The 19,164-nt window shown below is 48.3% G+C and overlaps 1 protein-coding gene across 2 annotated transcripts in view; it reads right to left on the minus strand.

Annotated features, from left to right (window-relative positions):
- LOC144942744 (SPRY domain-containing SOCS box protein 1-like) overlaps nt 1-19,164 on the minus strand; it is a 53,829-nt gene that overhangs the window by 17,974 nt on the left and 16,691 nt on the right. Inside the window, exon 2 of one of the 2 annotated variants that reach the window (XM_078869620.1) lies at nt 7,847-8,798. In XM_078869620.1, coding sequence (XP_078725746.1) covers nt 7,847-8,506 — 660 coding nt within the window. In that variant the 5' untranslated portion in view covers nt 8,507-8,798. Of the gene's footprint in view, nt 1-7,788; nt 8,799-19,164 lie in introns of both variants that reach the window. The other variant, XM_078869619.1, reaches the window with a different exon arrangement.

Genomic DNA, 19,164 nt, shown 5'->3' on the forward strand with positions numbered 1-19,164 from the left:
CCCCCAGCAATGCCGGCGTAAATTGCCTCTGAATAATTCATGACGAACCCCGCCCCCATCGCTTCCCCACACCCAAATCTCTGTTATAAACACCGGACTCGATTGCTGGGGACATCAATTTAGTTCATTATTCATGCGTCGAACGCCGGGGACAATGTAATGCGAACACGTGGGTGGGTGGGTGGGGGAGACTGTTAAGAAGGGTTTTTGGAGAATATATGCAATTGGAAATTCAAGTGCCATCGATTCACTCCGTCGGCCTTGAATTCTAAGCCTCAAAGCCTGAGGGGACTACACTCGCAGATTGAGTCAACAAAGCAGAAGTGCATAATATCGTTTAGCTAATTGTCAATCCACTGCTGGATGGAGATCTCCCCACCCCATGTCAGCTATGGGGGGGGGGGGTTGTTCGACCATACTTTCACCACACTGGTGTGTGTATATATAATGGTGAAAAGGAGTGGTAAAGTCACCCACAGCTAGCCGTGGCCGGGAATCAAACCGGTGAATTGGAGTTCAAAGAAGGGCGAGCTCGTGCAACCACTTTGCACCCCGTGCATCGATATTAAAATTCTAACTTAGCAAATTTTGAAACACGTAATCAACCAGGCTATGCGTTGATTGGTGTGTTAACCGACTCTGTGTTGTATTACATCACATTTCGATATTTTACTAGGTTATTTAATTTTCGTGTGCCTGCCTCCTGATTTTCAGGCTTGCGTGCCCGTGCCGCGTTGTCAGCTTGCTCCTCTCTGTGTGCCGTTGTGATGTCTGTCTGCTTGTATGTCTGTCTATAGTTTTTTCTAGTTAGATTTTTGTTGCTATTTCTTTTATGCCTGATGATGATTGCTTGTGTTGCAATCAAAACGTCGTAATGTTATTTTATTTTAATTTATTATTTTATTTTTAGACGTGACTTAACCGAAAAGAACCAAAGAATAATTCCTGCAGTCACGAAAGCTCCTAAATTAAGATTAAAGACCTCACAATCTGCATGCCCTTATCAAGTTCCAAAAAACCGTTGCAAATAAAGCACTTCACATCTATATTGAAAACACAAGAGGGATCTCAACGTGCATACTACAAAGCTAAACATTTTTTTTTACAGCATTATAAAGAACATATTTTCACCAAGTTTCCTTAACTGGACATCTAATTTGATAAAGGGGGACGATTTCTGCAGTTTAATTAAGAAAAACCTCTCTCTCGCTTTCTCTCTACCCATGAGATTTTGAGATGCTATCGTCCCCCGCATGCCCGAGTCTTCTTTTGCGGGTAATTAATGCACAGCACATTGGAATTTCCTTCAGTATTTCAAGGGAAGCAGAGAGGGCAAGATGGAATTTCTTGGCATGACGAGCTCCCCGCCAGCATGCAAAACAGAACCAGTTTTCAAAGCGCCACTGCACACAAGGAGGCTGTCTGTACGATCAGAGAACCAGGTTTCTCAGTCTCGCCCCAGCCTCTTACCTGCTTTGAAATCAATGTCCATCTATTCATAAGGGAGGTGCGGGGAGGGGGTTGGCGGGGGTGGGGGTTGTAGCCCCCCCCCTCCTCCTTCACCAACCCGACAATTTATGAATCGTTGCGATTCAGGGTTGGCGATTTCATTCCATATTTTTTATTTTTTCTACAACGTGGCAAATATAGTGGACTCTCGTCTCTGCAGAAGTGGGTGGTGGAAGTTGTCTCAACTCGCTATATATGGACACACAAAAATCGATGTTCAAAACCGGATCAGTCGCGCGAGCAAATTGCTTCACAGTAGCAGCCGGTTGCATGCAACGGTTCGCAATTTGGTTGTGGAGATATCTACATAAAGTCATTCACGAGTCACGATCAACCAAGTCGCATGCAACAGACCCCTGCACCGTTACATATGAAGGTTTTCTATCAGACTTAAGGAGTTACACATTGAGAGACTCGGTTTTGTAAGACAGTGTCCTTTAGTTAACCCAGCCTGCTGCTGCTGCTCCCCTCTTGAGACGCATTATCCTTTTTGCAAAAAGGAGGGTCTGGAAACTGAAGTTGTGCAGGCCAATTACTAATATATTACCATGAGCCTATGCATCACGTAGTACTTTCCGATTTACGACCTTTGGCTGCGAGCCTATGGACTCCCATTTGCACACTGGGCCCGCTCTTGAAAAATGTTCACGGGATCCTCTTCAACGTTGGGGTCAGACGGAAATTTTATTTCCCTCACCGGAATTCATGGTCAGAAGTTGGAATTCAAACGCTTAGCTCCGCAAACACTCAAACTATTTCTCCTCCCACACCCCAGCGACGTGATGAATCGCCACAATTTCGGACAAATAAAAATCGGCTCTTTTTTTGTAACGGTTACGGTAAATGGTAGCGGCCTCTCAGTAGCTACAGGCGTGGCGGCATGAGCAGTTAAAAAAACCAGAGCCATTCTCCATCTGCAAATGAATGCATTCCTCCCCATATAACCAACCGTGAGAGGTTTAGATATACTTCACCACACTGGTCAGGGCACGTTGGTCGGGGGGGGGGGGGGCAAAAGGTAGGATTGGTCCTGACGTCACTTCACTATTGATGTTAACCGTGGCCAGGAGTGGAACTCTCGTCGCCGCGCAGTGCAAACCGCTGGGCCACCACCGATTTTTACCATATACAATGCTCGTTGAGGATCTAGAATAAATCAATATGCATGTTAATAAAATAAAAAAAAATTGCTGAATATGCGTGCCATTACATTCCTATCACTTTTCAATGCATTGGTATTACACAATACCTACATGGGTTTGAACAAATGTTCAAACGGACTTCCATGAACATTAAAAACGCATGAAATGAATACTAGCTCTATCAACGGTTTTACTTCACCCGATTCCTGTGTCGTGGTCTAATCTTGTAAATCAAAAGTTGTCTACTTCCTGTTCTCCAATCAAGTTGACATTTTGCACACGTACTCGGATCCGGTGGCAATGCATGCCGGTATGAAAATCGGTATCAATTCAATTAATTGCCTCCTTTCAAGCAATTACAATTTTTGTATGGACGGCTTATTAAGTATATATATAAATGTGTAGGTCAAAAACGCTACGGTCCCCAAACCGTGGAAATCGGCTCGCACAAAACGCAGGTGCCGCGTGTCTCAGGCGCCATTGACGTACTTCGACCGTTGGCTACCACATTCTGATAAGCTCCCCCCCTCTCCTCCCCCTTAACCTGTATTTAAGAGCTTGCATCTTGGAATCCCTGTCTCACTTGATACAGCAAATCTGGCTGTGACGGTCCCACCTGATGACGGAGACTTGTGTTGGCCTCCAAAACGCCGTGATTTATTATTATTTAATTTTTATTAATTTTCATTTCATTTTTTACCTACATGACTTTACCGAAAAACTAAGAGTATATAAAAACCGTTGTTAAAAAAAAAATTTTTGAAGGAGCTTATTGTAAGACTACAGGCGAAATCTTCAAATATTAAATGATGTATTGTTTCAATTCATTCAGGGTTCTTGGTCGAGTTTTGGAAATCAACCGATTGAGGAGGCGACTCCACCAGGAAAGATGATATATTCATGATAATAAATAAATAAATACTATTAAAACATGTTCATGCCAGTATTCAAGTAAATTATGTAACCCAGAGGCCGGACTTTTGGGGAACTCCGTAAAATAAAAAGCAACCACACATTTGAATCAAATACACTGCCCTATGCTATGAGAGCATTGCTCAGATTTAGTCATCGTCCTCAAAAGTGCGGTTTAATATTTGAGATGCCGTGCATCGCGTTCCTTCAACAAAACAAAAAACTTTTCCACCGCAATCCATAAAAAAAGCCTTGCGAGCGAAGATAATTTGTTTGTAAACGAGGAGATCCGTATCATCTGTTTCATGCCGTTTTGTCTGTTGCTGGATGGATGGGGGGGGGTCATTCTTTGGGGCGTGTGTACCAGAACAAATATTGAAACACCCAAACTCGTGCTAACAGTTTTGTAAAACTTTCCCCCGCAGTTTGCAATTCGTGTTGGGTTTTTTTTAATACAAGGAGAGCAGGTATTGCAAAAATACGTGATTCGTACATTTTGGCCTTCACTAAAATATGGGAAGAAAAAAGGGTGAACTCATTGGTGTATTTATTAAATGAACACCTTCAACGACCAAAACATTTACCCCTCATTTGTGGTCTGTAGAATAACCATTTTTTTTCACTATTTTCCTTTTCATCCAACCCACCTACCGCTTCCAACCATCATATCGCCGTCATGTTATAAAAACAAATCCATTCTGACCTTTTGCAGTGGGCAGTGCATCACCGAGCAGTCACGAAGGTCACACAACGAAAGATGCCGCCCGATCGACTTTTGAATCCGCTTAAAAAATCGACCTCTTTACCCCACACTATCGACGCACTGGAAACCCTGGGTGTCTTTGCAAAGTCTGCAGCATGTTAAACCGAACGTTTTACATTCCCATGAGCTGGGAGTATGCACAAAGAAAGCAATCTACCAGATTGTTTTTATGGTTTTTACTTTTTGCGCATGTCATCGATGACTGGGGCTAAGACCATCAACTTGCTACACTTGAGATTGTAATTATGGGGTTGTTACCCAACTTCGAACCCAGAGATAGTAGGGCCACGTCCTAGAACACAGCCAACCAAGCCACGTCTTTTTTTTTTAAAGGTTTCATTTCCTTTTCATTAGGATTTTTCATCCACGAGATTTATTTTTCCAATTTTAATCCCTAGCATGCCAGGTACATGTATTAACTCGCACAACGCATTGGGCTTTCTACTCAGCAGTTTACTTATCATGGCCTCGTGAGAATACGGAGAAAACAATAGATGCCCACCTGATGTTTGTATTAATAAAAGGTGTGGTAAAATATAATGCTGGAGCAAAATAAGATTTAATCCATTAGCGGGTGAACCCATTGTACGTGTGCAAAACTCACTTTGCACCGTACGGAGCAAGTGTGAGCCAGGAGGTGTGAGGAAAGGACAAACTAAAACAAAGCAGTTCTTAAAATAAATTAATTTTCAATTTAGATTTAAAAGTGGCTTCTTAATCCAGAGTTGTTTTTGGATTAGATCGTGTATATATAGCAAGGATGCATTTGCATTTACGAGATCTAACCCAAAAACCTCTATTATGGATAACTGGTCACTAAAGCCTACGTATATAAAAACTGGCTTCCAAATATGAGAAAGAAAAGCGTTCCATACGACAGAGGAAGCGCATCCAAGAGCACGCGATTAAATGACAGTCCCCCCTCGTTCGATGGCTAACCAAAAGCGGAGGATTGAGTGTGCACACGCATCAGCATCTGCCCAGTCTAGCAAGTCACAACGAACCACAAACGGACACGTGTAAACCGAGATAGAGAGCAGATGGTACCACATTTTTCCCGGGTCAGAGGAGGGGGGGGGTTCAGTTTCATGCGGCTCTGGCGCGCTCGTCCTCAGAAGACCACGGGAACCCAAACAATGGGGCTCTTTGTTTCTGTCACGCTGCCCTTATTGCGAGTGGTCCAATTGACACAACATCCACTTGAAATCGTACTCGTCAGCTCGTGGCCTGAAGCATCCGTGCGCCGTACAGTTGATAATGCATTCAAGGTTAAGGGTAATAGAGATGAGCAAAGTGGCCTTGCTGAAAAAAGCCTGGGCTTTGATTCTGCTTTTTACTGGCATGCTCGATTTGATGAAAAAAAAAGTGTTTAGTTTGTTGTCCTTCCCCCCGCACCTCCAATTAGCATGGTTGGCTACGTACGGTGCAAAAGAAGTTCATACATAAATGGGTCGCAGAACAAATAGTTAATTATGGGAGTAACACGTAATACGGTCCAAAGAAATGACAAATTGCAGATTTTGTTAATGCAGCCGTACCGAACTAGGCCCGTGTTCAAGGCCACAAATGAAAGAAGCTAAATGCTGCGACTACTTTGGAGGTGGCCAGATGGCTCAGTGGTTAGAGCCTCGGGGTGAGATTGTGGGTTCACATCTCTGGGTTTCAGCCACCATGGATGTAATCCGGCCCCTGCCGTGCAGCAAATTTGTCGGTCCGGTCACCACAACGGCCGCACCAAAAAACGTTCACGACAAAAAAAAGGTATTATTTTTTTCAACTCAGCGTGAATAAAAAAACAGCTCTGGGGAGAATTAAACGTTTTGGTTGCGTGGACGTGTGATGAACAATGTTTCCAATGCATCAAATAGTACTCCGTCACCCACCCCGCCCACTCCCTCAAAAAAATATCGGTCGTCTACTTATGACTTTAGAAGTCGCAGTGCGACATCAACTTCCAGGAGCCATTCATGAACGCGTGGTTATCCGCAGGAGGTCCCAATGTAAATGTTTTCACCCCTACAGCACAAGTGGAATTAGCGTGGGAAGACCCAAAAAAAATGAACGTGAACGTTTCAAAATGTGTTATTCTTCTACTTGCATTAAATTTGCAAATGACCAGTCTTGTCTCGGTAAACAATAAAAGCCATCTTACTGGTCGACAAACCCTAGACAGCGCCTAGGGTCAACTCAAGGGCTGTGGCAACAAAAAATGGCCAGGGCATCCATCAGTGGATTCTTTGGAGGACCCCAAATTACTTTGAAGTCCTATTTCACGGTGACAGCACCACAAGGATAAAGCACTTCCACATTTTACAATTAATATTGTTAAAAGTAGTTCTTTTAAACTAAACTTTTTATTTTACCAGGTAAGGCCAACTGCGCTACATAGCTCTTTTTCTTAAGTGACCCGGCCACAAATGATAGCTCAACAAAGTGGCTCATGTGGAAATGTATAGCAGCCCCTTTACTCTCAACGAATGTTTCTAAAATGTGGATAGAAAAAACCAGGTGAACTCGGAGAAAAATCCATGTGACCACAGGGAGAACATGCAAACTCCAAATATACAGACGTCAGGATCTACCTCACAACCTCCTGCATACTAGGCGGGGTAGTTAACATCGCCAGTGGCACCCCACGGGGAAGTCTTAACGAGCTGCCGAAACAATTTGATTCAAGGTTCCTGCTTGTGATATTTAGTCAATTGAAGAGGACATTTCTGAGTAGCGTCACGTAAAAGTTGGGATTCGGAAGAAGCGCTTCAAGGATGCGACTGCCACCTATACTTGCTGTACTGCTTTGCAGATACCTCACTGCTCATGGAACTGGGAGTTTTGGGAATAACCGCACATGGCACGCCATGCTCCACACCATTTCCCATGAATCTGTGGTTCTCAAAGTGTGGTCCCCCCCCCCGACCTCCAAATGGGTTGAGATCCGGAACTGGCAAGGTTTTCCTTTTGATTTGGACATTAATTAATATTTTACCAATGACATTTAAATTTAGTTTGGTAAACTACCGTGCATAAAACTACCCTAAGCCGAAGATCTAAAATGCCCCCCCCCACTAAAACCTTTAAGCTGTGTACAAAAAAAGCTCTCCCGGAAATCCGAATAATTTTCTATTAAGGGTCTGTGTGGGCCTGCAGAAATTAAATCGCCCGAGGTGATGTCCGTGGGTCAGGACGCCTGAGAACCACTGCCATGAAGGGATCGAGAGCCCCACGACACCTTCAACAGGTCCATTTGGTCGGCCCCGTTCTCTGCTCAGCAGCACCTGCGAGTTCAACTTTAAGCCCCCACCTTCTCTCTCCATCCCCCCCCTCCCCACCCACACCGTGGCAACCGCCAACATCCCCAAACGGCGTACGGGCGAGAATCGGCGACACAAAATCACGACGGCAAAACCGCGACGCCCACGCTCGCAAAAATCAAAAAGTAAAAAAAAAATCGGCTGTACTCACGATCGAGTCCGTTAATGTAGCGAATGGTAATCTCGCAGTGGCCCCACACGGCGCTCACCACGGGGTACAGCTTCCTGCCCTTGAGCCCGCGGAACGCCACGCCCAGGTACTGGCCGTCCACCACGAAGCTCACGGTGCCCTCGTCCATGTCGAGCACCACGAGGAACGAGTCCGACACGACGAAGCTCTCGTCCGCCGTCAGGTACGCCGGGTAAGTCCTGTGCTCCCCGTCGCGGCCCACCGCCTTGCCGGCGTGGTAGAGCTTGTTGCGCCCGAGGTCCCAGCCCCACGAGTCTGCGGTGGAGCCGACAAGTGACGTGTAGCCCACCGAGTGGAGCGGCGCGTCCGCCGTCGCCACGCCGACAACGGCGTGGGTGCCCCGCTGACGCGCGGGCCACGTCACCTCCCAGGCGTGGAGGCCCCGCGTGTAGCCGACGCGACCCCGGATGCCGTCGGTGCTCTGCGCCACGGGGTGCCGGTGGAAGGTGGCGGGGTCGTCCTCCTTCACGTAGACGTTGAGCGAGCGGTCGCGGTCGTTCCAGGCGTGGCGCGCACGCATCTCGGCGCTGGCGGGCGGCAGGTCGAGGAGGAGGTCGAGACGCGCCGGACGGCAGAAGTCGGGCCCCAGGAACGCCTGGTGGCGCAGTGAGCGGCAGACGGACGACGACGACGACTCGTCGTCGACGTTCTTCACGCCCGTCGAGATCTTCTGACCCATAATAACGATGATTATACAAAAAGGAGGGTGGGGGGTGGGGGTGTGGGAGAGGGGGTGGGGGGCCGCGGCGATGAGGCCACCAAGCTGGAGCAATTTCGTCCTCCCGCCAGCGATTTTTGAACACCGCAGGGGGGCCCCGGTTATCGTTGTGGTTGAGGTGGTCGAGGTGGCATTAATTCCGATGAGAGATTTGCTGGAGGGGAGTAAAATAAATAAAGGGGAACTCTTCACAAGGTTGACCGTCTTCCACTTTTGGCAAGCGTCTTGAAATTCAATTAGCCGTTGCAGGAGCCTGCAATGCAAAAAAAAAAAGTCGTCATATGTTTGAGCTTGCAAACGGAGTAGAATGCACCGGCGTGTCAAATAAAAAAAATCGACAACGGCGACCGACATTCTCCGATTTCAACGAAAAGGTCCTCGCAATGAAAAACGATGAAATGTCCGCAAACCTCGATCTCGCGCAGAGACGTTCCAGGATTGCTGGCGTCTTAAAAATGACAAAACATTGAATGAACCAGAAATAAAATGAGTTGGACCCAGGTGCCGGAGAAAATATTAAGAGGGCATCAAATCCACACAGAGCCTCGAAACTGCAAAGAGTAACCGCACCATGAAATGTTACCACAATGTCACACCGTCGAGCCAAATTCCTCAAATGCCGTCTTTGGCATACTGTACTGCACGCATTTTTCAGGACCACAGGCTTATAAGCGCTTTCATTTAAAAAAAAAAACTTTGCCCCTAGTCTAACTTTTTAATTGCAGTTGCTCCTGCACCAGATTCCATATTTCAACAACGTGCACATGGAATTGGGGAAGAAAAAATAAAGTTGATCAATTTTAATATCTGTGCTCTCGTTGTTGCACTGTACGATACGACCTTCGCTTGCCTGTTGTTTGGCACCTCGGTTTTAAAGCAACAACATAGCCAAGTTGAATTCCCAAGAGTGTAAAATAAAAAACACTTAACGTAATTTCTTTTATTACACGGAGACAAATATTGGGAGGTTATTTTGTTATCAGCTTGCTCCCACCGTCACCACCACATTGATCATTGCGTTTTGTTATAAATTAGATTGGAGACAAGACCGTGTTGCTCGGGAAAATAAGCCTCCATCTCTATGGAGGGCCGTTTTTGCCAGAATCATCTCCGATTACATACATTGTGTTATTTTACACCCCCCTTGAGAGTGGCGTTATTTGACAAATGTGGGCCGTTGTTCGCTGCACTGAAAGCGTGCCTACTGGAGGCTGAAATAGTAATACAAATTTTAAAGGACACGGGCACGACACCAAGAGCTTTTTTGGGGGTTAGATCACGTCAATGTGCCGTTAAACCCGCCCACCACCCGACACAGCAGCCAATTAGAGGTTTGTCACGTAAACAGAACATGCCAATTAGTGAATGACGTAATGACATCGCTGGATGCCACCACGTTGTGGTTGTAGTACTGGCCCTAAAGGGGCACGGTGTGCACGGAATAATGGCGCTGGATGGCACCAGGCTGTAAATGCAGTGCCGACCCTACAGGACAGTGTGTGTGGGTGCCGACGGGAAGGATGAGGTTGTGCGAGGCCATGGCACTCTGGTTGACCCGGGAGGACACGTGACCGGTTAAGTTGACAGGGGCCCCAGGGGGGGGGAGGGGAGGGGGGGGGTCACGTGATTGGGACCCAGATTCTTCCCAAGGATTCTGGAAGGTGGGCGTGGCCAAGGAAAGAGCCGGCCACGCCACAGAGAATATAAGCCGGGTCCCGAGGGGAGGGACCAGGGTTGTTCATCCCGGGAAAGAAACCCTTCGTCTACCATCTCCATTAAACAAGTCTTCCAGCACGTGGACCCGGGCAGATGTTTTAGTCCCGGGTCCGTAGTAGCAGTTGCGTGGTAACTAGTGTAGTTAGCCGGGTGGTTACCACCTTGGGTTGTTATTGTGTTAAAAGGGGAAGTTACCATTGTTGGGACTGAATAAATGTGTTACCTACAAAGTTTACGTCTGCGACTCGTTCTAGATTTGAAGTTTTCGTGACTGCAGGGATCCACGCTCTTTGGTTCTTTCGGTAAAGTCACGTAGGTATAAAATAAATTAAAGCACGACGTTTCGGGCGCAACACAAGTACCCGTCACAGGTGGAACAACCACAGCAATAAACAATTGCCGAAGCGGGCAAGAGGAGGCTGCTGGTAGTCTGCGACTCAGTTGAATCCATTACACTAGTACAGCACGCCGGTGTGTTGGAGAGTAAACCCACAATGATTACCATTGCAAATGTACAATTGCACACACCGGTGTGCTGTACTAGTAATGAATTGGCACGTTCTGGTTACGTGACAAACCTTAGTTGGCTGTGTCGGGTGGTGGCGGGTTCAACGACACATTTATATATTTACGCGATCCAACCTCCCCAAAAAAAAACTCTTATGGATAATATTGGTTGCAAAAGTCTCAACGCGTTAAACTGTTTTAAAAAAAATTCAAGCCAGCAGAGTGTTTTTCACTGGTGGTTACAGACAGGATCACCACACCATCCAGCCATCGGGAAAGCTCACTGCACCCCCCACCCCAACCTACAACGATTACACGACAATCTATTTTGAACGTCCCCCCCCCACCCCGCCGACTCGTTACGTTAGCGCGAGAACACAACGGAGCGCTCCGCGAATTCCACAGATGCCAATTCGCGCGCACCCTCCGTGGGTGGGGGAGAATTGGCCCAGACGTCCGAACGAAGGCCACTTTGGCAGCAGTGGTGGCAGCAGCGGTGGTGGCTGCAGCACAAGTTGCCGGGCGGCTAACAAAGGTGGGCGGGGGGGGGGGCAAGACAGTCAGCCCAATCGAGCAACGTCCGTCCATTCGCCGGACCCTGCCCGACCGCCCACCCACCCACCCACCCCCAGAACCTCTCTCACGGCTCGTCAAAGTGGTCGCAAGGGTGTTCAAGGACATCGCCGCGCATTGACGTGCGATACCCTTCTTCAAGCTCGGTGGGGAAACAAATAAACCACCATCTGCGCTTAAAAACGCGCGCATAAGTTCAGCGAGGACGTGTGTCGCAAGCATCTGCCGGTCATATCTCAGGTCGGGAAACCCATGGGGGGCACCTGGGTCTGGGTCCCGTGACCTGGTTGCAGCGGGGCGAGCCTTCGACAACTTCACGTGGGCCTGGCACCAGCGCCGTGGGTCACGTCACCACCACTTGGTGGCAAATGGCGGGTGTTGTTGTTGCTGCTGCTGTGCACGTGTGCTGTTGAACAAGCAACGTCAACTGCAAGTGGCCACTACCCACCACCATGTGTTTAGGCTACACTGGCCAGTGTAAATACATCCTCTTGTTGTTATGACAAGAGCTTGCCTACGACCAAAATCACCCAGAATCAGATCTAAGCAGGATTGAGCCTAGGATAGTACTTGCGACGGGTGACCACCGAGGTGAAGTATAGTTAAATATCCCCTCAGGAAACGTATGGCGTAGGAGAAGAGAGGTCCTCATCCAGCAGTGGAGCATACAAAGAGCTTGAAAATTGCGCAGGCAGTTAGCGTTTTTACATTCCTACTGCAATGTTTGAAGACGAACGGCAATCGTTTTAAATATAATTCGAAAACTAAAATTTAGTACAAGCAACTTATTTTACTCAGGGTCACTCCCCCTGCTGGGTCAAAGCTTCCCCCAGACAGTCTGTCGTGGGTTTCATTTTGACCATGCTTCACCACGCTGGTCTGTGTGGGCCTTTGGTAAGAGACCTGTTCAAACATTTTAAAAAAATGTAAATGACACTGGCGTTGAACTTGGCTGGGAATCCAACCTTGGGTCGCCAGGTTCATGGCGTAGCGGTGCCAAGCCGCTGCGTAGCGCAGCTTCCTCCCCAGACACGCTCAGAAAATGAATCCCACATTGGGAGTTATTCACAGTAAGTAGAAAGGGGGGGCGGGGGGGGAGATGTTGGCAGAGCAAGACAATTTGCACCACTAACTTCCAGCTTGCCAACAAATAAAAATGTAATTTCATCTTTGTGATCCGATGTTGGAAAGGCATTGTATCTTCATTATGGGAGGGAAGGGCAACAGTCGATGCAAATTCTGTTTATTTTGCCTTCCTCTTAGTCTCCTTGCTCATCAGCCAACGTGAATGATGTGCGGGGAGGAATACAATGAAACCAAGAATGTATTCCGTCACGCTACACTAGTGGCTGGCAGCCGGCTCTCATTTCAGAAGTCGACACCTTATTTTAGGCACTTGTAAGTATATTTAGTTTATTTTTAATATGCGATTGCACACGCACGTTTATTCGACGTGCACGTTTGTGCTCTGGTGTAGCATACGCATAACAAACTTTGCCCAGATTCAGTACAGAGGAATTAAAGAAAATCGGTTCGAAATTTCTCAAATGTGACAATGTACACAAATACTTCCACGGGATGAAAGTCGTCCCCGTATGTGCGATCAAGTTAAAACAAAAACTTGAATTATTACAGCAACCACGAGGATCGAGCCAATACAAGAACTAAAATCATTGAGGAAAACAGAAATCAGCCGTTTGGACGTAAAGCGACAGAAAAAACTTCCAAGTTCTCAACAAACTTTTTACCGGCGGCGCGGCTCATCCCTTTCGCGCCTGCAGCCCGGACCATCCAATCATCACCACCACACCGACCGTAAACCACGGGAGCACACAAAAACACACAAACTCACCTCACTCAAAGAGTGCACCAATACCACCACAAACTGCACAAAATCCAGGTGCGTGCTCTAGCAAAGCGTGGCCCCACTCACCCAGCTCGCTCGCACAGACGGCAGTTCCCAGGTGCGAGATGCCACGGCGGCACGCGGAGGTAGCGTATGTTGGGGGGGTGGGGTGTGGGGGGGTGTTTGGCTACTCGCGTGGAGTTTGCTGTCTGTGTCAAGGCCGGCCCGTGCGTGCGTAAATAAGAGACGCAGCGTCTGGCTGCAGTGCCCGCCCTCTACTTGTGGAGCGAGCGAGCGATCACCTCCCCTCTACTCCCCTTCCTCCTCCTCCCTCCTCTGCCTTTGTACTCAAAACACCACCACCCCCCTCCACAGAGGCCGACCGTCTCGTGCCCCACCTGCTTGCTTCTTACGCATGGCCGTGACGCAAGCAGACAGCCTGGGGTGGGTGGTGGTGGTGGGGTGGCGAGCGGCGTGAAGTTTGCGCAGCAGCCCGCCTGCATCGCCACCGCACCGGAGGGCAGGATGCCACCATCGGGGGCAAGCGGCATTCCTCGCTTACCACCTTGGGGCCACCCCCCCCTCCCACCCTCGTCACTTCAGACGCTCTTCCCTCGATGTTCAGCAGAATGGCATTCGCCACCGTCTGCTCCAGCCAGACCTCCTCCCCCCACTGCCGGCTGCCCCCTCGGAAAACGTTTGACAATCAAGTGAAGAAACAAATCGTCAAATGTGTAATACCAGTGGCGGGTTTTGTTATCCGTATCGTTTCTGTTTAGCGTTTGCTGGACATCGACTGTTGTGCAGACCCCCTCTCTCCTTTAAAAACAAACTCGGGCTATACCGTTCATACATGGGGGGGGGGGGGGGCAGCTAGAGCCGAATGCACACAATCGACAAAGCAGCTCGCATCGGTCACTCATTCCCCCTTGTTCGGGGTTAAACACGTTGCTCTAAAAGAGGTTTTACACCGACCGTATCGTGTGCGACACACAGCGGGGGCATTTGACAACCATGACCGCACCTACCACCCTCTCAACGACCCTTTGGAGCAGAAGCAACCCTCTCCCCCCTCCCCTGCTCACCTCTCTCAAGGCCCCCCCCCCCCCCCTAATACCCACCCCGCCCCCATCCGCCTGCTGGATCAGGCCAGACGGGCTTTTTGGTTTCCCTGCGTCAGCCCGTGGTTTGAGAACGCCCTGAAATTAAAATAGCTCGACGCCCGCGACGACTTCTGTGCAAGACGTCGATGACAAGCGGCCTCCTTGTGTGCTCGGGGTATGGCGAAATTTTACATGGCGCCACGAAGGCTCTGGGTAGCAGAGCTCAAAAAAAAAAAGGAACAGAGAGCGATGGAGTAAAACTCTGGGGGTGCGAAGGAACCGGGGGGGGGCACGCCCTCGTTAAATGGAATTGAAGTTTGTTATTTCGACGTTCAAAACAAATAATAACTACTTTCGTACCGGTTTTGTGCTATCCACTTGAAGCTTTTACAAAGATGTGAACAGAGACGAGAGAGAACTACAGCAGCAGCAGCAGGCGAAGATGGTTCAGAATATTTATTTGTCCTGGGGGAATCCGATGAGCTATGAAGCTCTTTTTTCCCAAAGGGGTCGGAAAGCTAAACAAACAAAAACACGGAGTGCGAAATGTCGTCAAAAGGTCAACGAGTCACGAAAAATAAGTAAATAAATTTTAATAAATCAAGTATACAAGTTGCATAAGCAAGGTGCCTCGCTGGTGAAGCTGCCGGTTTGGCTCAAGGCGGCAAGGACCCCCACCCCCCCAGACCTGGCACCGGCTAGAATTCTGGGTTTTGAACCCAGGGCAGCCGTTTGTGATTCAAGTGGCTCCCACTCAAGGCGTGGCGGAGCTAACGTGTTTGTCATAGCCCAGGTGCCCTACACAGATGACTTGGAACACGCAAAATAAAAACAAGGCATCCATTCCATTAAAATGTAGTTCTTGTGCATAAACTTAGCTAAATTCCCATTCTGATAATTGTAAATATTGAGTTTGACTGTCACGTGACAAACATGATTATCCTTATGCTCATTTACCCAGGGAAGCCTCACCAGAATCTCATTACTCTCTTCAGTAAGGGTGGTCCTGGGCAAATGTTGGCAGTAGTAAATGGGGGAGGGGGTGATTGCTATGTATATTAAAAAAATAGAGTCATTTGCGGGTAATTATTTTTTCAAATTACCGTTCTCTCCAGTGGCCGATTGCGTGAGACGTGAAAGAAAAAAAGAATGTCCAGAGGTGGCTCGCTCGGTGATGATCCAGTAGGAGGCTGGTCTCTCCATAAAACACCGAGCGCGTTGGTTGCACTGCCCAACAGAAGCATCCGAATGGATATTGTTTCACGGTATGACCCACCCCCAAAAAGGGTCGGTATAGAGAATTGTGGAAACTTAGAAAAAAAAGTAATCGGAGGTTTCCCTCCCCCCAACCCCCCACCTTGAGCAAGACGATGAAATGCATTCCAAGTGCAGACGCGATTGTAAATAGTGCATCGACGAAAAACAAAAAGCATTCTGTTCATGCGTGCCAAACACTGCAGAGTGGGTATAAACGCAATGCGGCTGCATTGTTTCATAATTGACGAAATTGCAGTATAAACGGGCAAGGTTTATGCAACCCATGGTGAACTGAAGGTCACGATCTGCGCACGCTCCAATTAGCGCAGGTTGGCTACGTACGGTGCGAAATAACTTCACACACATACGTACATTGGAAGAGAAGCATGATGTGCATTTGTAAATAACACGGAGAGGTGGTGGGGGTGGGGTTATAAATAGATGGGCGAGTTTGTACCCTCGTCGTCACAAATCCAAAATCGGAATGCCTCCATGACGCAAGTTTAAATTCGCCACTGTGCCTCCAGGCCACTTCAGGCCACGTTTAAAAAAAGAAAAACGCGCACACGCACGTAAAACAAGAAGATCAACCCCCCCTCCCATCTCGAAATTGTTAAACAAGGAGATGGCGTCACTGCCAGCCCCAAAAGCTGGCTTGTCTGCGGGCAGCATGCCAAGAATTCTGATCCTTCAGCACGCGCAATCGCTCACGTGGTTCAAGAATGTAAATCTTACCCGCTCCGCCCAACTCCTCTCCTCCTCCGTGTTTCTTCTTCGAACTATTACTTCTACACCCGCGTTGTCTTATTACCACCGTGCACATTTGTCAAATCGTGCGGGTAAGCCAAGCAGGGATTGTTCCAGCAAAGGACACCGCCAGGGACTGTGCACCACCCCTCCACTCCACGGATGAGTCTCAAAACTGGCCCAGGGGAAATCGAATTCAGAAAACTGTGCACTGCCAGGAACGTGTGCAAAAAAAAAAATCGCTGTTCCCAACGCCACCCGAGTTCGATTCCCCGAGTGAAATCCGAACAGGTCCTGGATCCTCGGCGCCCTAGGGTTGGCCAAAGGCGCAAGCCGTGCAACTGCTTGCTCAGTGTCCTTTGCACGGCAAAAAGAGCTTCCAATTGGAGGTAGGATTAGAGAAGGCCTCTACCAGAGTCATCTGGCCTATTTCAACGTTGGCCAGATGCCTCAGGAGGAAGAGGAAAGAGTACCCACCACTCAGGTTGACACTCTGTACCAGGTACATCGATCTCAGACAGCGGTTGAAATACTTGACACCGATGGCTCGTGAGCAGGAATTGAACGCGCGTCCCCCCAATGTGCTAACCACTGCACTCCAGCCACACACAAACTGTGTGGTTATTCATTTCTTGCACATTTGCAAACTTTGTTTGGACTCCTGTTGTCCCAATACATGTACGTCTTCCGTAAAAACCCAATGACAGCGCTTGCGCATTAAAACTATAAAGCAGGCAAAACGTGCCAACGGCCGTTTGTGTGGCTTCTATTCTTCTAAAGAGTGGTTTGTCGAAACTACTTTCCCCCCCCAGAGACCGCTCACTTCAGCGTGCACACGGCGAAAAACAGAAACTAACACGGCCCATATATAGGAAACAGGATAGTTTGCGTTCCTTCAAAATGGCAACAACAAAACAACAAACTCGCGCTCTGAGGTTCTCTAGCCGTGGCCAGCAGACCTCGACATTGCACAGCTCTTGAACGCGTTGCCGTACGCAAGAGGGGAATAGCGATAGCAGATTTACGAGGCGGCGACCGACCGCCAGAGCCATGTGGCTGGAGTGAATCGGCCCGAGTGCTTGCTTCCACACACGTTCAATTTCAACCCCAAGTGCACCGCACTAGGAACCGGGGTCGCCACTACACACCCCCGCCCCCCCCGCCACAGATGCGAGCGCTTAAATTTAACAAAATAAAACTTGGCATCGCTGCCGCGCGAAGGTGGGAAAAGGTGACGTGCAAACAGAGGCATTGTGATCTACGAAAATAGAGATGATGAGAGCATCAGGAGATGGGATGAAGTCGACAATCAATAATAACTCAAGTGCATCGGAAATCTTGAGTGCTGCGGTTTTTGGGCAGGCAAGAATGGACAGCCATTCCCTCGCATCACGCACGAGCGTTCAAAGGCGAGCAATTTTAAGCCATCAACCCCGATTGACGACTCCCAATTGACTTTTGGTAAATATCCTTCGAGCATAAGAGCACACCGACAACGCGTCCAGAAATCTAGAAAAGTGCAGTAAGAATGTGGGCGCTCGCACGGCCTGGCGGGAGAGCGTTCGCCGCTTCTTGTTGAAGAGGTTCGCGGTTTGAATCCAAGAGGCCGTCCCCAATAATTACTGCGGGTGAAACAAAACGTAGTACTGGACCACGCCACCATCCACTTCAGCGGACGTTAAAAAGACATTTGAAAAGGAGCACCCCCCCCCCATGGCAGCTGTCCCTGTGTGGCAGGGACTCTGCACCTGGTCTGAAAAGGAGTGGCACGGGCATTTAGTCTGCCGGCAGGGGGCGAAGACTGCTCTCCGTGTAATCCCTAGCGAGTACATTTGCGGTGCGATTAAAAAAAGGGGCAAATCAGTGCCCCACCCCCCCGCCCACTCGGGCCCTACCCACCCTCACTCGTTTCGCTATTGCTGCATTTGACGCGTTTCCGTGTTATCCGCACCCACCGTTCCCAGAATATACACCGGGAGTCCACTGGGCGTTTACATTGCAAGTGGACCCCCGGCAGCCAGGGGGTGGTCAGAGCTGTTAATCGATGACTCACACCCCCCCTCCCCCACACAGCTCGCCCAAGGTTACATCGGTGGCGAATAACCAATCAATCCAGGCTTCCCTTAAAAACATTGACAACATTAAAGCCCAAAAAGGTTTTTTTTTGTGCAAATTACCTCATCCACCCCCATTTACGGCAAACGATTATACATGTGCAGTATACAGGAACACTGGTAACATTCATAATAAAATACTTGGAAAAACAATTTCACCCTATGAAAACTAAAATGACTAATAAGATAGGAGTTTGTGCAAGAGTAAACGTTGTGGGCTCGTTCGGGATCAGCTTCAACATTAAAATGATCCTCATCAACAGAGTCAGGCCAGAGATGTGCAAGTTGAACAGGCTGGACCCTGCTGGTGAAACCCACAATGGTTTAAAAGCTTGTCCAGATTTTGCTGGATTAAAACGACTGTTGGCCGATTTGTCTGAAAGGCCACTTGGGGGCTGAGAGATGGAAATATATTTCACATGCAGAGATTAATGGGCAGCTTATTCATTGCACTGTCCACAATGGTTACATAAGTGCATAATGAGCTGTTATTTAAAAAAACAGACTTTGCCAAGATAATAACATCGGGGGGGGGGGGGGGGAATGGCATTCATCAATAAACACTTCCAAAAGGAAAACTGGCAACGTTTCAGGCAATAGCCCCTCTTCAGAATTAGTCCCAAAAAGATCCCTAGACCAAAACTCATGTTTTTTTAAGTCACTTTAATTTAATACCGTTCCAAACTCAAGATAAAAACATTAGATAGAAACCTTTAATACATTTTCACCTTCAAGGAATAGCATAGGGTGGGGATC

The sequence above is a fragment of the Lampetra fluviatilis genome, chromosome 28 (assembly GCF_964198595.1).
Source record: "Lampetra fluviatilis chromosome 28, kcLamFluv1.1, whole genome shotgun sequence".
In the NCBI taxonomy this organism is placed as follows: Eukaryota; Metazoa; Chordata; class Hyperoartia; order Petromyzontiformes; family Petromyzontidae; genus Lampetra; species Lampetra fluviatilis.